At 44.4% G+C, this 18,581-nt stretch overlaps 1 protein-coding gene across 1 annotated transcript in view; it reads left to right on the top strand.

Annotated features, from left to right (window-relative positions):
- The window catches only part of MUC6 (mucin 6, oligomeric mucus/gel-forming), an 84,122-nt gene that overhangs the window by 35,253 nt on the left and 30,288 nt on the right, over window positions 1-18,581 (top strand). The window contains 12 exon segments of the mRNA XM_054390732.1: window positions 2,095-2,147; window positions 2,961-3,070; window positions 4,705-4,856; window positions 6,288-6,429; window positions 6,918-7,028; window positions 7,939-8,124; window positions 9,347-9,586; window positions 10,444-10,600; window positions 12,801-12,944; window positions 13,744-13,806; window positions 15,468-15,515; window positions 17,757-17,939. Coding sequence (XP_054246707.1) covers window positions 2,095-2,147; window positions 2,961-3,070; window positions 4,705-4,856; window positions 6,288-6,429; window positions 6,918-7,028; window positions 7,939-8,124; window positions 9,347-9,586; window positions 10,444-10,600; window positions 12,801-12,944; window positions 13,744-13,806; window positions 15,468-15,515; window positions 17,757-17,939 — 1,589 coding nt within the window.

Below are 18,581 nucleotides of genomic sequence, written 5' to 3'. Positions count from 1 at the left end.
CAACAACAGCAAGAACATTTGTAGGTTCAGATAAGGACAGTTATTAAACTGTGCTGTGTTATTAATAAGCAAAATTAAGCTTATTTAATAAGTAAAGCAGCATGTGCAATCAAAGCTAACTAAGGAATTAATTCATCGCTTCCCATCAGTAGGCAGATGTTTAGACATTTCCAGGGTAGCATGAATTCAACATGCATAATGGTTACTTGGAAAACAAGCACCAACCATAACTCCAAACACCCTTCCTTCCTCCCTCTTTACCTGAGCTTTTGTTTGCTCAGCATGAGGGTAATGCTACCACGAGGGTAGTGGAACACTGGAACAGGTTGCCCGGGGAGGTCCTGAGGCCCCATCCCTGAAGATATTCAAGGTGAGGTTCAACAGGGCTCTGGGCAACCTGATCTAGTTGAGGATGTCCCTGCTGTCCCCAGAGGGGTTGGACTAGATGAGCTTTGGAGGTCCCTTCCAACCATTACCACTCTGTGATTCTATGCTGTATAGTTTGGAATAGTCCTTTGGTCAGTTGGGGTCAGCTGTGCTGGCTGTATCCCCTTCTAGCTTCTTGTGTGCTCCCAGACTGGTGGATAAGCTTAAGAAGCAGAGAAGGTCTTGACAGCAATACCTAAACCAACATTGTGTCATCAACACCGTCTTGGTCACAAAGCACCATCAAGCTGTTGGGAAGAAAATTAACTCTATTCGAGCCCAAACTAGTATAAGCAAATATTTATTTCATTTTTTGCCCTTTCATAAAACGCAAAGATTCTTAAAAGAACAAAAAGAATTTGAGTTACCTTAAGCTTGCAAATGTTAAGGAAAAAAAAATAGGAGATAAGATCTGATTATTCCTAGTAGGAGGTTTTGTCAGCAGCACTATGAGGGTGGTGAGACACTGGAAAAGGCTGTTCAGTCAAGTGGTAGATGCCTCATCCCTGGAAGTGTTTAAGATCAGGCTGGATAAGGCTTTGAGCAACTCGGTCTAGTAGGACGTGTCCTGTCCATGGCAGAGGTGTTAGAATTAGATGACCATTAAGCTCCCTTCCAGCTCAAGCCATTCTATGACAGATAGACTTACCTCAGGAATGATTTGATAGGTCATCAAGACAGTGAAAGGCCTGCTACTCACTTTCAAAACTGATGCTAATCTATACTACAAAAAAGGTAAAGAGAGATGATCTCACTCAAGTTCCTTTTTGAAGGATGGGGAGGAGCTACTAACATAAAGGAAATGTTTTCAGTAGTGAGGAACATGAAAACATTTTACAAAAAAAAAAATCTTTCTTTCTTAGGAGGTCATTTATATGAAAAAAAATTATTAAGTAAATGTAAAATAATTACTATATAATTTAATAATTATTATTCTATATTATTTTATATATAACATCTAATATATATGATATATATACATATATCTGTGTGTATATATATACATATATATACATGTATATATACACACACGTATATATGTATATATATACATATATATGATATATAATATACATATTATATATATAAATTAATCTATATTAATAAATAAATAAATATAAATAAATTATAATTATAAATAATAGATAAAAACAATAGACAAATTATTATTATATTATAATATTATAATATTATATAATAATATTGTATTATAATATAATATTATATAATAATATAATATCTTGTAATATTATATAATATTATTATAATATTATAGATAAAATATTATTATAAATTATTAATAAGTATGTGTCAAATAATTAATATGTATTATTATATAATTTAATAATGATTATTCTGTATTATTTTATATATAACATATAACATATATGTTATACATAATATAGATAAATTATTATTACTATTATTATTATTATTATTGGGTTTGTTGGGTTTGTTGTTGGTGTTTTTACTATTGTTATTATTGTTATTTGTGTTATTATTCTCATTATATATAATTATATATATTATTTTATATATAATATATATATAAAATATTGTAATTATTATTATTATTGGTGGTGGTGGTTGTTTTTGTTGGGTTTATTACTTTTGTTATTATAGTTGTTGTTGTTGTTATTGTTGTTGTTATTATTTTTTTTCCCTTAGCTACTGTGTTAATGGGAGGCTCAGCTGCACAGGCAAACTTCAAGATCCTGCAGGTATGAGTCCAATAGGGGTTTACTTAGAAATATTCATTTCCCTTATGCCTTAGGTTGAACTGAAAGCTGCAAAGAATGAAAGAGCACAGAAAGCTGAAAGAGCACAGAATGAATTCAGCCCAGAGGAGTAACTAAGCACACTCACACAGAATTGGAGGTTAAATAGTATTTACAACTTAAATACTATTTACAAAGAGTTTACAACTTAAATACTGTTTAAACAAGTCAACAAAATACAAAAGGTACCCAGGCCAAAGGATATGTATAGATAGTCAGAATCAGCCCTGGCTTAGCCTCCCCCCGGCTAAACCCCAATCTAGGCCTCTATTAGACCTCAGCTAAGCCTCTGCCAGGCCTCAGTTAGGCCTCAATGATGCACCAGAAATATCTCCCCAGGCATCCAAACCTGCCTGACACTAGGCCTCACTGCCCACCTCCCCACAGCAAGACAGCTCCAGAGCAGGCCTCAGCTATGCAGAAATGGATTCCCACCAGCCAGGCCTCACTCCCACACAGCTGAAAAGCAATGGCAGCAGCACACGCCTGGATGAGAGAGGAGTGAGAAAGATAGAACCTGAAGGTCTGCTCCTTATATGGGGAGATACAGGAAAAGGGAACAGAATAACAGATCACAGTATCCTGTGCCTCCACCTTGGGGCTCTCTAGATCTCTGGAGGACTTTTTAATCTCTATGGTTGTACAGTTAATCCTTATCCTGCAACACCTTATGTTGTAAAATTGCTACTTCACAATCTCTGGTGTTCATTTTCCTTGTTTGTTTTTTGTTTGGTTTGTTGGCTTTTTTTTCCTTAGAAAGCTGCAAAGCTCCTAAGAAATACATATCGTGTTCTGAGAGCTTGGAAAACAAGTATGGAGCTGCCTGTGCCCCTACCTGTCAGATGCTGGCTACTGGAATTGACTGTGTGAGTCTCAGAGCCCTGGGATATCCAACCTCTTGTGAGAGGAAGAATATTCTAGTTGTTCATTAGAAGTTGAATTCAGGCCTTCTACAATTCTGTGAAAGGAGATTTTTCTTCTTATGTGATACAGCTAAACATTAGACAGGCTGTGAGAGTTGGGGCAGCTCAGCCTGGAGAATAAAAGGCTGCAGGGAGACCTTAGAGCAGCCTTCCAATACCTGAAGAGGGCTCCAGGGGAACTGGGGAGGGACTTTGGACAAGGGCTGGGAGTGCCAGGATGAGGGACAATGGCTTGGAGCTGGAAAAGGGGAGATTGAGAGTGGAGATGAGGAAGAAATTTTTGAGAGTGAGGGTGGGGAGAGACTGGCACAGGTTGCCCAGGGAGGCTGTGACTGCCTCCTGCCTGGAGGTGTTCAAGGCCAGGCTGGAGGAGACCTTGAGCAAGCTGTGCTGGTGGGAGGTGTCCCTGCCCATGGCAGGGCGCTGGAACTAGATGTCCTTCAAGGTCCCTTCCAACCCAAGTGTTTCTGTGATTCTTTCCACACCCTGTGGGTATGAAAAATGTAATATATTCAAAAAGTAATTAAACGAATCAAACTGCATCAATTAATGAATTAAATTCTTTTAAATTAATAGAATAAAAATCCATCAAGAATTCTTAACTTCATGGCTGTCACTTCTGCCTCAGGTACTCCATAGGCTGCATGTCACTGGAAAGTGATGGAACATGAGGTTTATACTTCCTGTTCTACTCATTACACTACCTGCTGCTGATGGCCACAGGACACAGGTGGCCTAGGCTAGGTGGGCTTCTGGTCTCCCCTGATAGGATTCTCTTATGCCTTTATACTAAGGAAACAGAGCAACTGGAAGAATTGCAACAAGCTTACTTGATGTAAAGATACTTCTGTTGCCCTGTCTGAAAGGTTGGGAGCAATGAAAGATAAATTTCTCAGATTCTCCAAGTATGTTTAGTATCTCACACCACGAGTATGTCATAGAATCACAGAGTACTTCACGTTGGAAAAGATCTCTAAGATCATCAAGTCCAACCTTCTACCCAACATCTCCATAACCACTAGACCATGTCCCAAAGTGCCCCATCTACTGTTTTGGGTTTTTTTTAACACGTCCAAGGATGATGACTCCAGGACCTCCCTAACCAGCACATTCCAATGCCTGGCCACTCTTTCAGTAAAGATTTCTTCCTAATATCCAACTTAAACTTCCTCTGGAGCAGTTTGAGGCATTTACCTCTTGTCCTGTCATTAGTTACTTGGTAGAAAAGGCTCTTGTCCTGTCATTAGATACTTGGGAGAAGAGGCTCTTGTCATGTCATTAATTACTTGGGAGAAGAGGCCAACACCAGCCTTACTACAACCTCCTTTCAGGTAGCTGTACAGAGCAATGATGTCCCCTCTCAGCCTCCTCTTCTCCAGGCTAACCAACCCCAGCTCACTCAGCCTCTCCTCATAAAATGCTCTCCATATCTTACACTTAGAACAATGAAACAAGTTCAGCTGAGGAAAATCACAGCACTGAAAGGGAATCGAAAGTGGGACACAGGCAGAGGTTCACCCTTCACAGACAAGATAAACCACATCTCACTTCTCAGCCTGCAATCTGCTCTTTACCAGATCCCCACGAAGTGCGAGTCAGGCTGTGTCTGTGCTAATGGGCTCTACGAGAACCTGGACGGCAGGTGTGTTCCAGCTGAGGAGTGTCCCTGTGAATATGGGGGCCTTGCTTATGGAAAAGGGGAACAGATCCACACCGAATGCGAGATCTGGTAAGAATCCCACAGTTGTCCACGGTGGAACTTGTGTTTCTCTGAACTGTGCAGCTACATAATAGCATTTAGTTGGCAGGAGAGTAGGAAACAGCAACAGCTGGGTGGAAAGAATGCAGTGACAAAGCACAGAGGAGATGAAGAGAAGCTTTATATTTGGCAACACATATGTATAGAAATCACATTTGGATAGATAGATAGATAGACAGCTATTTAGATAGATAGCTATTTAGATAGATAGCTATTTAGATAGCTATTTAGATAGCTATTTAGCTAGCTAGCTAGCTAGATAGATAGATATTTAGATAGCTATGTATCTAGGTAGCTAGGTAGCTAGCTAGATAGATAGATAGATAAGTCAGGGATCTTTTCAGGAGGGCCTGGAACTGTAAACTCCATGAGGGCAAGGATTAACAGCTCCACTTAAATAAAGATGAGGGCAGTCTTCCTTCTTTTCTGCAGATAAAAGCACCCCTTCCCAAAAGACCAACCCTCCATCTTGTCAGCAGCATTTTCCAAGTGCTCTATTCCCTTTCCAGTTACTAATCTGGTATCTGGTAAAACATCACCTGGAGTACTGTGTCCAGCCCTGGAGCCCTCAAGTCAGGAAAGACATGGATTTGATGGAGAGTGTCCAGAGGAGGCCATGAAGATGATCAGAAGGCTGGAGAACCTCCCCTGTGAGGACAGGATTAGACAGTGGGGGTTATTCAGCCTGGAGATGAGAAGGCTCTGATAGTGGCCTTCCAGTACCTGAAGGGGGCTACAAGAAGGCTGCAGAGAGACTGTTTACAAAGGCCTGCAGTGATAGGACAAGGGGCAATGGTTTGAAATTAGAGAAGAGCAGATTTAGAGTGGATGTTAGGAATAAGTTCTTCACCATGAGGGTACTGCAACACTGCAACAACTTGCCCAGGGAGGTGGATATTCAAGGTGAGGCTCGACAAGGCTCTGAGCAACCTGATGTAGTGGAGGATGTCCCTGCTGACTGCAGGTGGGTTGGACTGGGTACCCTTTGGAGGTCCCTTCCAACCCAAAGCATTCTATGATTCTATTAAACACCGCCACCAGCCAAACTACACAGAACAGTGACACTGATGCTCATTAAGAGCAGGAATAAACGAGTTCTATGTTCTTCCTTTTATGAAAAAAATCCCACAAACCAAAACCACAAACAACAACAAAAAAAAAAAAAACTGCTTAAGATTCTTTCTTTATCATAAATCAATTTTGTAGGCAGTCCATAACTTTGAGTTCTGGTTCTTCCATGAATTGTAACTTCTATTACTTGTAACTTCTATTAATTTTAAGTTGCAGTTGTACACGAGGCACATAAATGAACATCTCCTCTGCAAAATGCCTGTATTTAAAAAGAAGCTGGTTCAGGTGGCATTTCTTTTGACATCTATGGTTTCTCTTCTCACTTCCCAGCACTTGCAAGAAAGGCAAATGGAAATGTGTTCAGAAATCACGGTGCTCCTCAACATGCAACCTGTATGGAGAAGGTCACATCACCACTTTTGATGGGCAGCGCTTTGTGTTTGATGGCAACTGTGAATACATCCTAGCTATGGTAACGTGCCAGTTCCTGCTTATTTTGACAGTATCTTAGCACCAGGAAAGATCTTGATTTAAATGGCAAATGCAAACATCCTAGGGTGCATTTCTAACCAGTAGAGCACTTCAAGTCTTTTTAATCCCTTCATGTGTGGTTCTATTTTCTGCTTATTTCAATACTTAAGATGAAATGACTTGACTTCCCAAAACATAGGGTTTTTTACCATGCAATTACAACCAGTTTTTAGATTTAATAGCATATTTAAATAGTCACTGCTCTGCACGTATTCTGTGCCAGCCAGCTACATCTTCTAGGGAAGCAATGTCAGTTTGACTACCAAATCAGAGGTCATCACCTCCCAAAGCAGGCAGAATCAGAGTCATGACTTGGTTCAGATTTCTTTACTTTTTAATGCTTTCATGGCTTAAGTTGGAAGACTCCAGACAGAGTCTGTTGTGGTTTTGTGCTTTTTATGGTTTGTTTTGGTTGTGTTTTTTTTATAGGATGGCTGCAGTGTCAGCAGACCTGTTTCCTCTTTCAAAATTGTTACTGAGAATGTCATCTGTGGGAGATCAGGGGTTACATGCTCCAGATCCATCAGCGTTTACCTTGGGGTAAGAGCTTCATTCTGCTGTGACCCAGCTGAAGAGCTGCTTTATACCCACATTTGTTCCCCATTTGGAAGCTTTAGTTCTGTCTTTGAAGGGATGGTTTGTAAGTCAATTTGTGTTCTAAATCTAGAGCTTCAATTTTAGCAGGAATTGCTGGCAGATTTTCTTCAGTTTTTCAGTTCTCACGTTCCCAAACCTTTTGCCTACACAGAAGCTTGAAAATGTTGAACTTTACTGACTGAGAAATTCATTGATCAGTAGCAAAAGATGTTGATTTCACACCCCACCAAACTCTGGAAAACAATAGTATAAAACTGAGATATTCTCATCATGGATGATGAACAAAATCTCTCCAAATTTCTCTGAGTCCAAGTAATATCTGCAGTTCAGAATATATCCAGATCTTACCTGAGATATATGCATGAAATTATAGCAATGAGCAGTTATCCTCATTGCAGCTCCTCTGTGCCAGCTTCCAGAGCTGGGGCAAGTTTTGCTGTTCTCAGATCCATGGGACAGTAACCCTCAGTAGCATCAGATCATCCTTCATTATCTGACAAAGATTACAGACAATGAGATTTTATCCCAAGGAAGAGTCACTACAGACAGCATACAGTTGCCATACCACTGTCTAAGTACTGGCAGCTTCAGCTGGTCAGTGCTGTGGTGGAAAAGCTGGTTTGCTGCTTTTTTTCTTAGGACCCAGTTTCAGAAATGCATGCTTCAGATGACCCTTTGTGTTGGTCATGTAGACATTGGAATGGCTCACCTGTCTGCCATCACTTCTCAGAAATCAGTAGGAATGACAAGTCAGTCTGTAGTAGCACAGCAGCTGACCCTTCAGCAACATGACACAGAGCAAGCAAAATGCTGAAACTTGGCAAGTTTCAGTAAACTGGTAAATTTCTTCCAGAATTTGACATTCATACTGCGAGATGAAACCTACACTGTGTCTGGAGAAAACCCTGGAGTACATTACAAAGTGAAAGAGAACGTCCTCCACCTGATGTTTGATATCATTATCCCAGGGAAGTACAACATGACCATCATCTGGAATAAGCACATGAATGTCTTCATCAAGATCTCCAGAGAAACACAGGTACTGCAGAATAAATTCCTCGGTGAACTGTCCTTCAGTTCACACTGAACTGCACATTTGACTACATTCCATTGACTCTGAGATGGCAAAGGCTTGTTGGAGGTGCTCCTGGCAATTCATATAAACACAGAGTCATTTTGGTTGCAAGAGACCTTTAAGATCAGCAAGTCCAACACTGCCAGGTCACCACTAAACCATGTCCCTCACCACCACACCTAAACAGCTTTTAAATTCTTTCAGGGATGGGGACTCCACCACTGACCTGGGCAGGCTCTTGCAGGACTTGACAAACCTTTCAGGGAAGAAAGTGTTCCTCATGTCCAACCTAAGCCTCCTCTTGCACAACTTGAGGCTATTTCCTCTTGTCCTGTCAACTGATACTTGGAAGAAGAGACTGATCCCTACCTTGCTCCAACCTCCTTTCAGGGAGTTGCAGAAAGCAATGAGGTCTCCTCTCAGCCTCCTCTGCCCTAGACTAAACAGCCCCAGTTCCCTCGGCTGCTCCTCCCCAGCCCTGTTCTCCAGAACCTTCCCCAGCTTCATTGCCTTTCTCTGGACACTCTCCAGCCCCTCAATGTCCTTCTTAGAGTGAGGGGCCCAAAACTGAACCCAGTATTCAAGGTGTGGTCTCATCAGTGTATAGAATCATAGAATGCTCTGGGTTGGAAGGAACCTCCAAAGCTCACCCAGTCCAACTCCCTCTGCAGTCAGCAGGGACATCCTCCACCAGATCAGGTTGCCCAGAGCCCTGTCCATCCTTACCTTGAATATCTCCAGGGATGGAGCCCCAACCCCCTCCCTGGGCAACCTGTTCCAGTGTTCCACTACCCTTATAGTGCAAAACTTGTTCCTAACATCCAATCTAAATCCTCTCTGCTCTAGTTTGAAACCATTTCCCCTTGTCCTGTCACTCTAGGCCTTTGTAAACAGTCTCTCTGCAGCTTTCTTGTAGCCCCCTTCAGGTACTGTAAGGCTGCTATTAGGTCTCCCGGAAGACTTTTCTTTCCAGGCTGAACAACCCGAGCTCCCCCAGCCTGTCCTCATAGCAGAGGTGCTCCAACCCCCATGAAGAGAAGAACCTCATGCAGAAGACACTAACAATGTATGAGAGACTGTTTGTAGCTCATGTTCAGTACTGAAGCACAGGGAAGTGTCAGTCACTGGAAGGGAAGACGAGTGGCTGCAACTTGCTGCACTGACATTGCTGCTCTGATTCCCCCAGGAAACAATATGTGGTTTGTGTGGCAACTACAATGGCAACATGAAAGATGATTTTCAAACTCGAAGCAAGTACGTGGCATCCAATGAACTGGAGTTTGTCAATTCTTGGAAGGAGAATCCTCTCTGTGGGGATGTCTACTTTGTAGTGGACCCCTGCAGCAAGAACCCTTACAGGAGAGCATGGGCAGAAAAGACATGTTCCATCATCAACAGCCAGGTCTTTTCCGCCTGTCACAATAAGGTAAGAATTGGCTTGGCCTTCCTGTGGTTTATAGGCATCATCTGTGTCCTTCCAAAATGCTCACACTCCAACACTTGATTTTCTCCTCCCCCAAATGGTTTACTAAAATATATCTAAAAAATGCTTGCTGGCTCTCATTTATGCTCGTCTTTTCTTATTTGCACCAGCCCTTCTGTAAGCACAAAAGCTGAATGTGGCAGCATCCTGGGATGAACCGCCTGTGCCCCCAGGACTCTCTCTAGCCTTTGGAGGACTTTTCTTTGTGGTTTACCAATTAACTCCTGATTTTCCTCTACCTACCACACCAGTGTGGATGTAGATGTACAGATCTGTCAAAACACCATCAATCCCTATTGTTGTTACTGAGAAACCTACAGAATGTGAGGGGCTGGAAGGGACCTCAAGAGACCATCCAGTCCAACCCCCCTGCCAGAGCAGGGTCACCCAGGGCAGGTCACACAGGAGTACATGCAGATGGGTTTTGAATATCTCCAGAGAGGGATACTCCACAACCCCCCTGGGAAGCCTGTTCCAGTGTCCTGTCACCCTCACACGGAAAAACTTTTTCCTCATATTTCCTTGGAACTTCCTATGCCTCAGCTTCCACCCAGTGCCCCTTGTGCTGTCATTGGGCATCACCCACCAGAGCCTGGCTCCATCCTCTGGGCACTCAAACCTCCATTCCTGCTAAAACCTTTGCCACAAGGTCAGACTGTAACTGCTCTGACAAATGTCTGGAGGAAAGAAGAGCTGCTCTCACTTGGCAGAGCACAGTGTTGTGTAGCCCAGGGTGTAACACCCTCTCAGAGAGGCACAGAAGGACCCTGGAGAACCTCTTCCTTGGCTTTCCGACGCAGGTCAATCGCATGCCCTACTACGAGGCCTGCGTTCGGGACTCCTGCGGCTGTGACATCGGAGGGGACTGTGAGTGCATGTGTGATGCCATCTCAGTGTATGCCGCGGCCTGCCTGGACAAGGGCATCTGCATCGACTGGAGGACCCCCGAGTTCTGTCGTGAGTTTCTCGAAGATCTCTCAAAACAGCTTGAAGAGATTATTGTTGTTGCTTTGAGGTTGTTAGTGTGGTCACTTTAAGCGATTATTATGATCTGTGGGGCCAGGCTGGGAGAGGTGTGGGGTTGTTCAGCCCCCCAGAAGAGATGGCTTCAGGGAGGACCTTCTGGTGGCCTTCAAGGGGGTGATAAGAAAGCTGGGGACAGACATTTAAGCAGGGCCTATTTTGACAGGTCAAGGGGTGATGGTTTGAACTGAAAGAGAAAGATTCAGACTGGAGAGGAAAAAAAAAAAACCAAACAAAAAATCCCAACATTTGGAACTGAGGGTGGTGAGAGCCTGCTCCAGGTTGCCCAGAGAGGTGGTAGATGCTCCATTCCTGGAACCGTTCCAAGTCAGGTTTTCTGGGGCTCTGAGCAACCTGCTACAGTTGCAGATGCCTCATTCCTGGAACCATTCCAAGTCAGGTTGTCTGGGGCTCTGAGCAACCTGCTGCAGTTGCAACACCAGGGTTGGACTAGATGACCTTTAAAGGTCTCCTACAGTCCAAACCAGTCTGGAATTCTATCTTAATAAATGGCAACAAAGGTAATCATTTAACAAGCACCTCCTAAGCTGTGTTTTCTCTGTGGGCAAGTAAAATCATACAATCAGAGAATTGTTTGGGTTGGAGAAGCCCTCTAAGATCATCAAGTCCAACCATCCACCCAACAGCACCATGGCCATTAAACCATGTCCCAAAGTGCCATGGTCACAGGTTTCCTGAGCACCTCCAGGGACAGTGACTTCATAAAATCAGAATGGTCTGGGTTGGAAGAGACCTCCGAAGGTCACCTAGTTCAACCCCCTCTGCAGTAAGCAGGGACATCCTCAACCAGCTCAGGTTGCCCATCACCTCCCTGGGCAAGTAGCTGACACCAGTTGGCTGAGTTTTGAAATCTGTAGTTTTCATTTGTGCTAAATTAAGCAAAACATTCTCTTTTTACCATGAAGCAATGAGAGAGAAAATAATCTGGCCACAGAAGACAGCCAGCTGCTTCTGCTGCCACTGTGGAGTGAAGTTTTGTCAGCAGGGGGAGTATGAAATTGAAAAAAACCACATAAATATATATATTTCACTTTAGCTAGGATGAAATCACCCATGTGGGTGTCAAGGAAATGCAGACAGCTGTGCTGGCTGGAACACTGTAAAGCTGTTTACAAAGGCCTGCAGTGATAGGACGAGAGGCAATGGCTTCAAACTAGAGCAGAACAGTTTTAGAGTGGATGTTAGCAACAAGTTCTGCACCATGAGGCTGCTGGAACACTGGAACAGGTTGCCCAGGGAGGTGGTTGGGGCCCCACCCCTGGAGATAGAATCATAGAATTGTCAGGGTTGGAAGGGACCTCAAGGATCATCCAGTTCCAATCCCCCTGCCATAGCAGGGACACCTCACACCACAGCAGGTTGCTCACAGCCACATCCAGCCTGGCCTTAAAATCCTCCAGGGATGAGGCTTCCACCACCTTCCTGGGCAACCTGTTCCAGTGTTTCCCCACCCTCATGGGGAAGAATTTCTTCCTAACATCCAATCTGAATCTACCCATTTCTATTGCTTTTTATTCCCCCCAGTCCTATCACTACCTGACACCCTAAAAAGTCCCTCCCCAGCTTTTCTGGAGGTCCCCTTAAGATACTGGAAGGCCACAATAAGGTCTCCTTGGAGACTAGATATTCAAGGTGAGGCTCAACAGGGCTCTGGGCAACTTGATCTAGTTGAGGATATCCCTGCTGACTGCAGAGGGGGTTGGGACTGGATGACTTTTGGAGGTCCCTTCCAACCCAAACCATTCTATGATTCTGTGAGAAGAGGAAAAAGATACCAGGGTGCTCCAGAACAGCCTGCAAGGGGGGATGATAGGGCAAGGGGCTGAGTGTGCTATAAATCAATGCTAAACTTGTCATCTTTGATGGCTTCTTTACAACATGTCACTATACTATGCATTAAAACTGTGGAAATGCATGGGGAAAAAAAAAAGAAAAGGAAAGAAAAGAAACTGCCTTCACTGGAGCATAATTTTCAATTTCCATCAGAAGCCAACAGTGACAACAGCTTTGATTCAAACTGCTGATGAATTTCACCCTCTCTTTAGTCATCTGGAAATGACAAGCCCATTCAGCTGAGAAATTCTGATTTCCCTCTTGCTTTTACCTTTTCTAGCTGTCTATTGTGGGTACTACAACTCTCACACAAAAGCAGCAGCTGGGGATGGTTATTCCTCTGACTACAACAAGGAGAACTGCACCTGGCACTACAGGCCTTGTAACTGCCCAAATCAGAACTTCAAATATGTCAACATCGAAGGTAAGAAGCTCTGCTGGTAATAAATTCTGCTGGTCCCAGCCAGGAAACAGAAACACTGCAATTCTTTTCAGGGGCTGCTTTTTAAATCACTCCTACTACAGGTAAATGATGGTAGCAGTTAAATGGTGGTATTTTAATCAATGTTCATTTGAAGTAGCTCTGCTGATCTTTACCTTACTCCTGCAATCAGTTCAGTGCCTCTACTACATCCAGCTTCATACTGAGCTCAGCCTCTCTTGGAAAGGAATTCCCTGACTTGCCCCTAAGCAAAAGAACAGGCTGTAATAGAAAACATGTGGAGAGCACAGTAAATATTTTTATTAGACTAATTGATGTAGTTGGAGAAACCAAGAGAACTACCAAATGCATTTATTTAGGCATCACAGGAGGTTCCACCCCAACATGAGGAGGAACTTCTTCACTGTGAGGGTCACAGAGCTCTGGAGCAGGCTGCCCGGGGAGGTTGTGGAGTCTCCTTCTCTGGAGACTTTCAAGCCCTGTCTGGATGTGTTCCTGTGTGACCTGTGCTGGATTCTATGGTCCTGCTCTGGCAGGGGGTTGGAATCGATGGTCTCTGGAGGTCCCTTCCAGCCCCTAACATCCTGTGATCCTATGATCACTTTGCCTGTTACATAGGCACCCTCCATAGGCCCCCTTCTTCAAGCCTGCAAAGCTTACCTGAACAGATGATCTTGCAGTCAGTACAATCCTTTAGTAGGAGAAATGTAAGGAATTAGCTTCTAAAAAGTAAAAAAACACATTAGAAATGTAACCCAAACTTTTTCTCTCCTTTCTTCAGGCTGCTACAACTGCTCTCACAATGAATACTATGACTATGAGAAGGAAAGCTGCATGCCCTGTGGTAAGCAGTGACCCATGCACTCATTCTCTCTCTCTACAGTAAATGGAAAACAATTTTAGGACAGGTTGCCCAGAGAAGCTGTGGAGGCTCCAACCCTGGAAGTGTTCAAAGCCAGGTTGGATGGGGCCTTGAGCTACCTGAGATAGCAGGAGTTGTCCCTGCTCAGGGCAGGGGGGTTGGAACTAGATGACCTTTAAGGTCCCTTCCAACCTAAGCCATTCTGTGGGTCTATGATTTCTGTGTTGTCAAAGAAGGTCCTTTTCCCAGTACCTCTGAATTAACAAAGAATGTTCATCCAAACATAACTTTCCCTCAGAATAACCTCATTACTGTGCTGCTGTCCAGCTGCAGCTGGTAAATAAAGGAACAAAGAGAACTCATTAAAGGAAGGATTAGGGTAGAGAATGCTGGCTGAGCCTGACTGATCTGAGTTACCAACAAGAGAAGTTCTGTTCAGTGTAGATGTGAGTACTCATCCAAACATGAGTCCTCCTAGGAGCATACTGGTGTTGTGACCTCCATCAGGGGCTGCCCCAGCTGAGCTGGGGATCTCAGAGACTCAACACCTGTCCTAAAACAACAAAAGAGAACACAGAGAAGAGTATCAGAGCCAGCCTACAGACTTGACTTAGCAGATCTCATTGTAGAGAGTTTTAAAAATCGTTATTTTAACTTCAGGTTTAGCAGCATATGGTTTACCACTATGAAAACCTGTCTTATTATATGAGCTATGGGACTCCAAATCAGGAGATACATGGGCCTGCTGGAAGGGCTCCACAGGGGGCCACAAAGATGCTCAGAAGGCTGGAGCAACTCTCCTGTGAAGACAGGCTGAAATAATTGGTGGTGTTCAGCCTGGAGAAGAGAAAGCTCCAGGGAGACCTGAGAGCTGCATTTCAACACCTGAAGGGGGTTACAGAAAGGTTGGGGAGGGACTGTTCAGAAGGGCCTGTGGGGATAGGATGAGAGACAATGGTTTGAAACTGGAGGAGGGGAGATTTAAGTTGGACATCAGGAAGAAGTTCTTGCATTGAGAGTGGTGAAATACTGCAACAGGTTGTCCAGGGATATGGTTGAAGACATTCAGGATCAGCCTTGCTGTGTCCCTGGGCAGCCTGCTCTAGCTGGAGATGTCCCTGCTGCCTGCAGGGGGGTTGGACAAGATGTCCTTTGAGGGTCCCTTCCAACCCAATGCAGTCTGTAAACCTGTGAATAAGGTTTTGGGTAGAGTGCAGCTGCACAGTTTAGGTTTTCATGCAGATACAGAAAACGAACAACAACAACAAAAACACTCATGGACAATTTTTCTCCTCATAAAGAGCTGTAACTTGTGTCACCAGCACCTCAGCTGTGACCTCATTTACATACCAAACCCACATTCCCATTGCCCCTGAAAAGTGAGGTGCCCTTCAGCACAGAAATCATTAGAAACACAGCAACAGCTTCCTTGTGTTCATGATGATTGCTATGAGATGTGTTGAGTTCCTTGTCTTTAGGTCCTTTGATGTGAAGTTTCCCACTGGAACATTTACATCAAGCATTTCCAGGAAGCTCTCACTAATTAACAGAGTCCTTTGAGTCCAGTCTGAAATTTGTCATATTTGGAATCTTTCAATATGCTTTCATTCACTAACTTAACCTCTTCTGCCTTTGCACAACAGGACAGGAAATCACTACTACCACACCTGAAACATCTCCAGCTTCAACAGGTAAGTTTCTGTAGCTCTCCAAACTAGTTCTTTACTCACTGATATATGTCCTGATACATGTTTATGAGGGAAGCAATATCCTTTTTTGCCTTAGAGAGTAACACCACCAGTTTCACAGACATAAGGTGCAACAACGAAAGATAAATTAGTATCATAATTACCACAGAGTTTTTCTCAGAAATATTTGCTAGGCTTGCAGATGATGCCAAGCCGAGTGGTGTGGTTGACAAACCTGAGGGATGTAATGCAGAGGGCCCTGGACAAGCTGGAGAAGTGGATCCATGTGAAACTCATGGAGTTCAACAGGGTCAAGTGCAAGGTCCTGCACCTGGGTCAGGGCAATGCCTGCTACCAATCTAAGCTGAGTGGTCCCTGTGGAGAAGGACTTGGGGGTGCTGGGGGTGCAGAGCTGGACAGGAGCCAGCACTGAGTGCTTCCAGCCCAGCCCCAGCCTGTCCTGGGCTGATCCCCAGCAGTGTGGGCAGCAGGGGCAGGGAGGGGATTCTGCCCCTCTGCTGTGCTCTGCTCAGACCTCCCTGCAGTGCTGGGGAAGCTCTGGAGTGCTCAGCACAGCACAGACAGGGACATGATGGAGCAACGCCAGAGGAGGCCACAGCAGTCATAGAAGCCTTCTGCTGTGAGGCCAGGCTGAGAGAGTTGGGCTTGGTCAGCATGGAGAAGGGAAGGTTCCAGGAGACCTTCTGGTAGGCTCTCAGCATTTAAAGGGGCTGAGAAGAAATCTGGCAACAGAGTTTTGAGCAATGGCTGCTGTGCCAGGACAAGGGGTGATGGTTTGAACTAAAAGAGGGAGATTCAGAATAAAGAGAAGGAAGAAAAGTTTGACACTAAGGGTGGTGAGAACCTGGCCTAAGAGATGCCCCATGTGTGGAACCACACTGGGTCAGATTGTTTGGAGCTCTAAGCATCCTGCTCTGGTTGCTGATGTTCTTGCTGACTGCATGGGGGTTGGATTAAATGGATGTGAAAGGTCCCTCTGACCCAAACCAATCTGGGATTTTATGATGTACAAAATCCCACAAAACTATCTGCCCAGCTCTTTGTGCTGCCTGGCTGTGGAACTTTGACCCTTCAAGAAGGTCTTCATGGAAAGGTTTGGCTGACTCTAACATACAGCTAGATCTAGGAAAGGAATCTGTACCTACTGATCCTACATTTGTTAGAAATTCCATTAATTTCCCTCAAGACAGATGGCAGAGGGGAAAAATGTTACACTGTGGGCTGTGTGAATAATAAAATACAATTCCATCTCTGCTGCTCTGCACAAGCAACAGTGCCAAAGTCACTGTAAAGTGATAAGAGAGAATGTGCAAAGCTCCTGCAAGAATTCCTCTTTAATGTGTTCACTGCACATAGCAGCAAGGAGTAGATGAAGAACTTCTCTCAGATGCTTGATCTGAAAGGTAACAGGCTTTAGCAGGAGTTACTACTAATAGTAATTAAGATTGGGTTTACTTCAAAAGTAAACAATTCAACATGTGTAGATATAAATAGGATATCAAGAACTCTTTCTTACCTGTGGAGAAGGACCTGGGAGTCCTGGTGGATAACAAGTTCTCCATGGGTCAGCAATGTGCCCTGGTGGCCAGGAAGGCCAATGGGGTCCTGGGGGGCATTCAGAGTAGTGTGTCCAGCAGATCCAGGGAGGTTCTCCTCCCCCTCTACTCTGCCTTGCTGAGACCTCCCCTGGAATATTGCATCCAGTTCTGGGCTCCCCAGTTCAAGAGGGACAGGGATCTGCTGGAGACAGTCCAAGGGAGGCTACAAGGATGCTGAAGGGACTGGAGCACTGCCTGGGGAGAAGAGGCTGAGAGCCCTGGGGCTGTTTAGTGTGGAGAGGAGAAGACTGAGAGGGGATTTAATAAATGTTTAGAAATATCTGAGGGCTGGGGGTCAAGAGGGAGGGGACAGGCTCTGCTCAAGTTGTACCCTGGGATAGGACAAGGCGCAATGGAGCACAGGAGGTTCCACCTCAATATGAGGAGGAACTTCTTTACTGTGAGGGGGTCACAGAGCTCTGGAGCAGGCTGCCCAGAGAGGCTGTGGATTCTACTTCTCTGGAGACTTTCAAGACCCATCTGGATGCAATCCTGTAGGACCTGTGCTGGATTCTATGGTCCTGCTTTGACACGGGGGTTGGACTTGATCTCTGGAGGTCCCATCCCACCCCTAACATCCTGTGAGCCTGTGATCCTTTAACCTTGGTTATTTTTTCTCTCTTAGTAACAACTGTGAAGCCTGAAGAACCAGAAAGCTCTACCACAAGTTCCCTACCAACACTACCCAGTATTCCTTCTTCTGCAGTCACTCCATCAACTGAGACCATAAATCCAACAATAACCTCAAAAATCACAGTTCCAAGAACTTCACCAGCATCACCTCTAGTCACTACCAAGCTAACAACTGGTGGGTTTTTAGTGTTACTCTCTAAAATAAATGAGAGCAAACCCCACTCTACACAGAGTTGAGATATCACTCTGCTAGGAAAGCACTGCAAGATGTCTCAACATCCAAGCATAAAGCTCCAAACCACGAAGCAGACAAAGAAAGGAGCTGGTAAACCAGAAACGTTCAGAAGTATAGATTAAAAGTGTGTGGGAAGAGAAAGAACACAGACATCAGGTTAAAAATACAACCAAGAATCACTTGTGTGACTCAGCTGAGAACACCAGAAGGTCTATAAGATAAGCAGTAAGCCTCCTCAGCTCCTCTTGAACGTATTATCTCAGCTTCAGGCACAACAAGATCAGTTCTGCAGCTACAGTCAAGGAGCTCCCAGTCTATTAAAGGGACCTGGCCAGGCTGGATCCATGGGCTGAGATCAGTAGAATGAAGTTTAACAAAGCCAGTTCCAGGTGCTGCACTTGGGTCACAACAACCCCATGAAAGCTCCAGCCTTGGGGCTGGAAAGTTGCCCAGCAGTAAAGGACCTGGGGGTGTTAGGTGACAGCTGCTGAACATGAGCCAGGGTGTGCCCAGGTGGCCAAGAAGGCCACCAGCAGCCTGGCCTGGATCAGCAATGGTGTGGGCAGCAGGAGCAGGGAACTG

Source organism: Indicator indicator, chromosome 21 (assembly GCF_027791375.1).
Source record: "Indicator indicator isolate 239-I01 chromosome 21, UM_Iind_1.1, whole genome shotgun sequence".
Taxonomy (NCBI): Eukaryota; Metazoa; Chordata; class Aves; order Piciformes; family Indicatoridae; genus Indicator; species Indicator indicator.
This window is presented reverse-complemented; position numbering and strand designations above follow the sequence as displayed.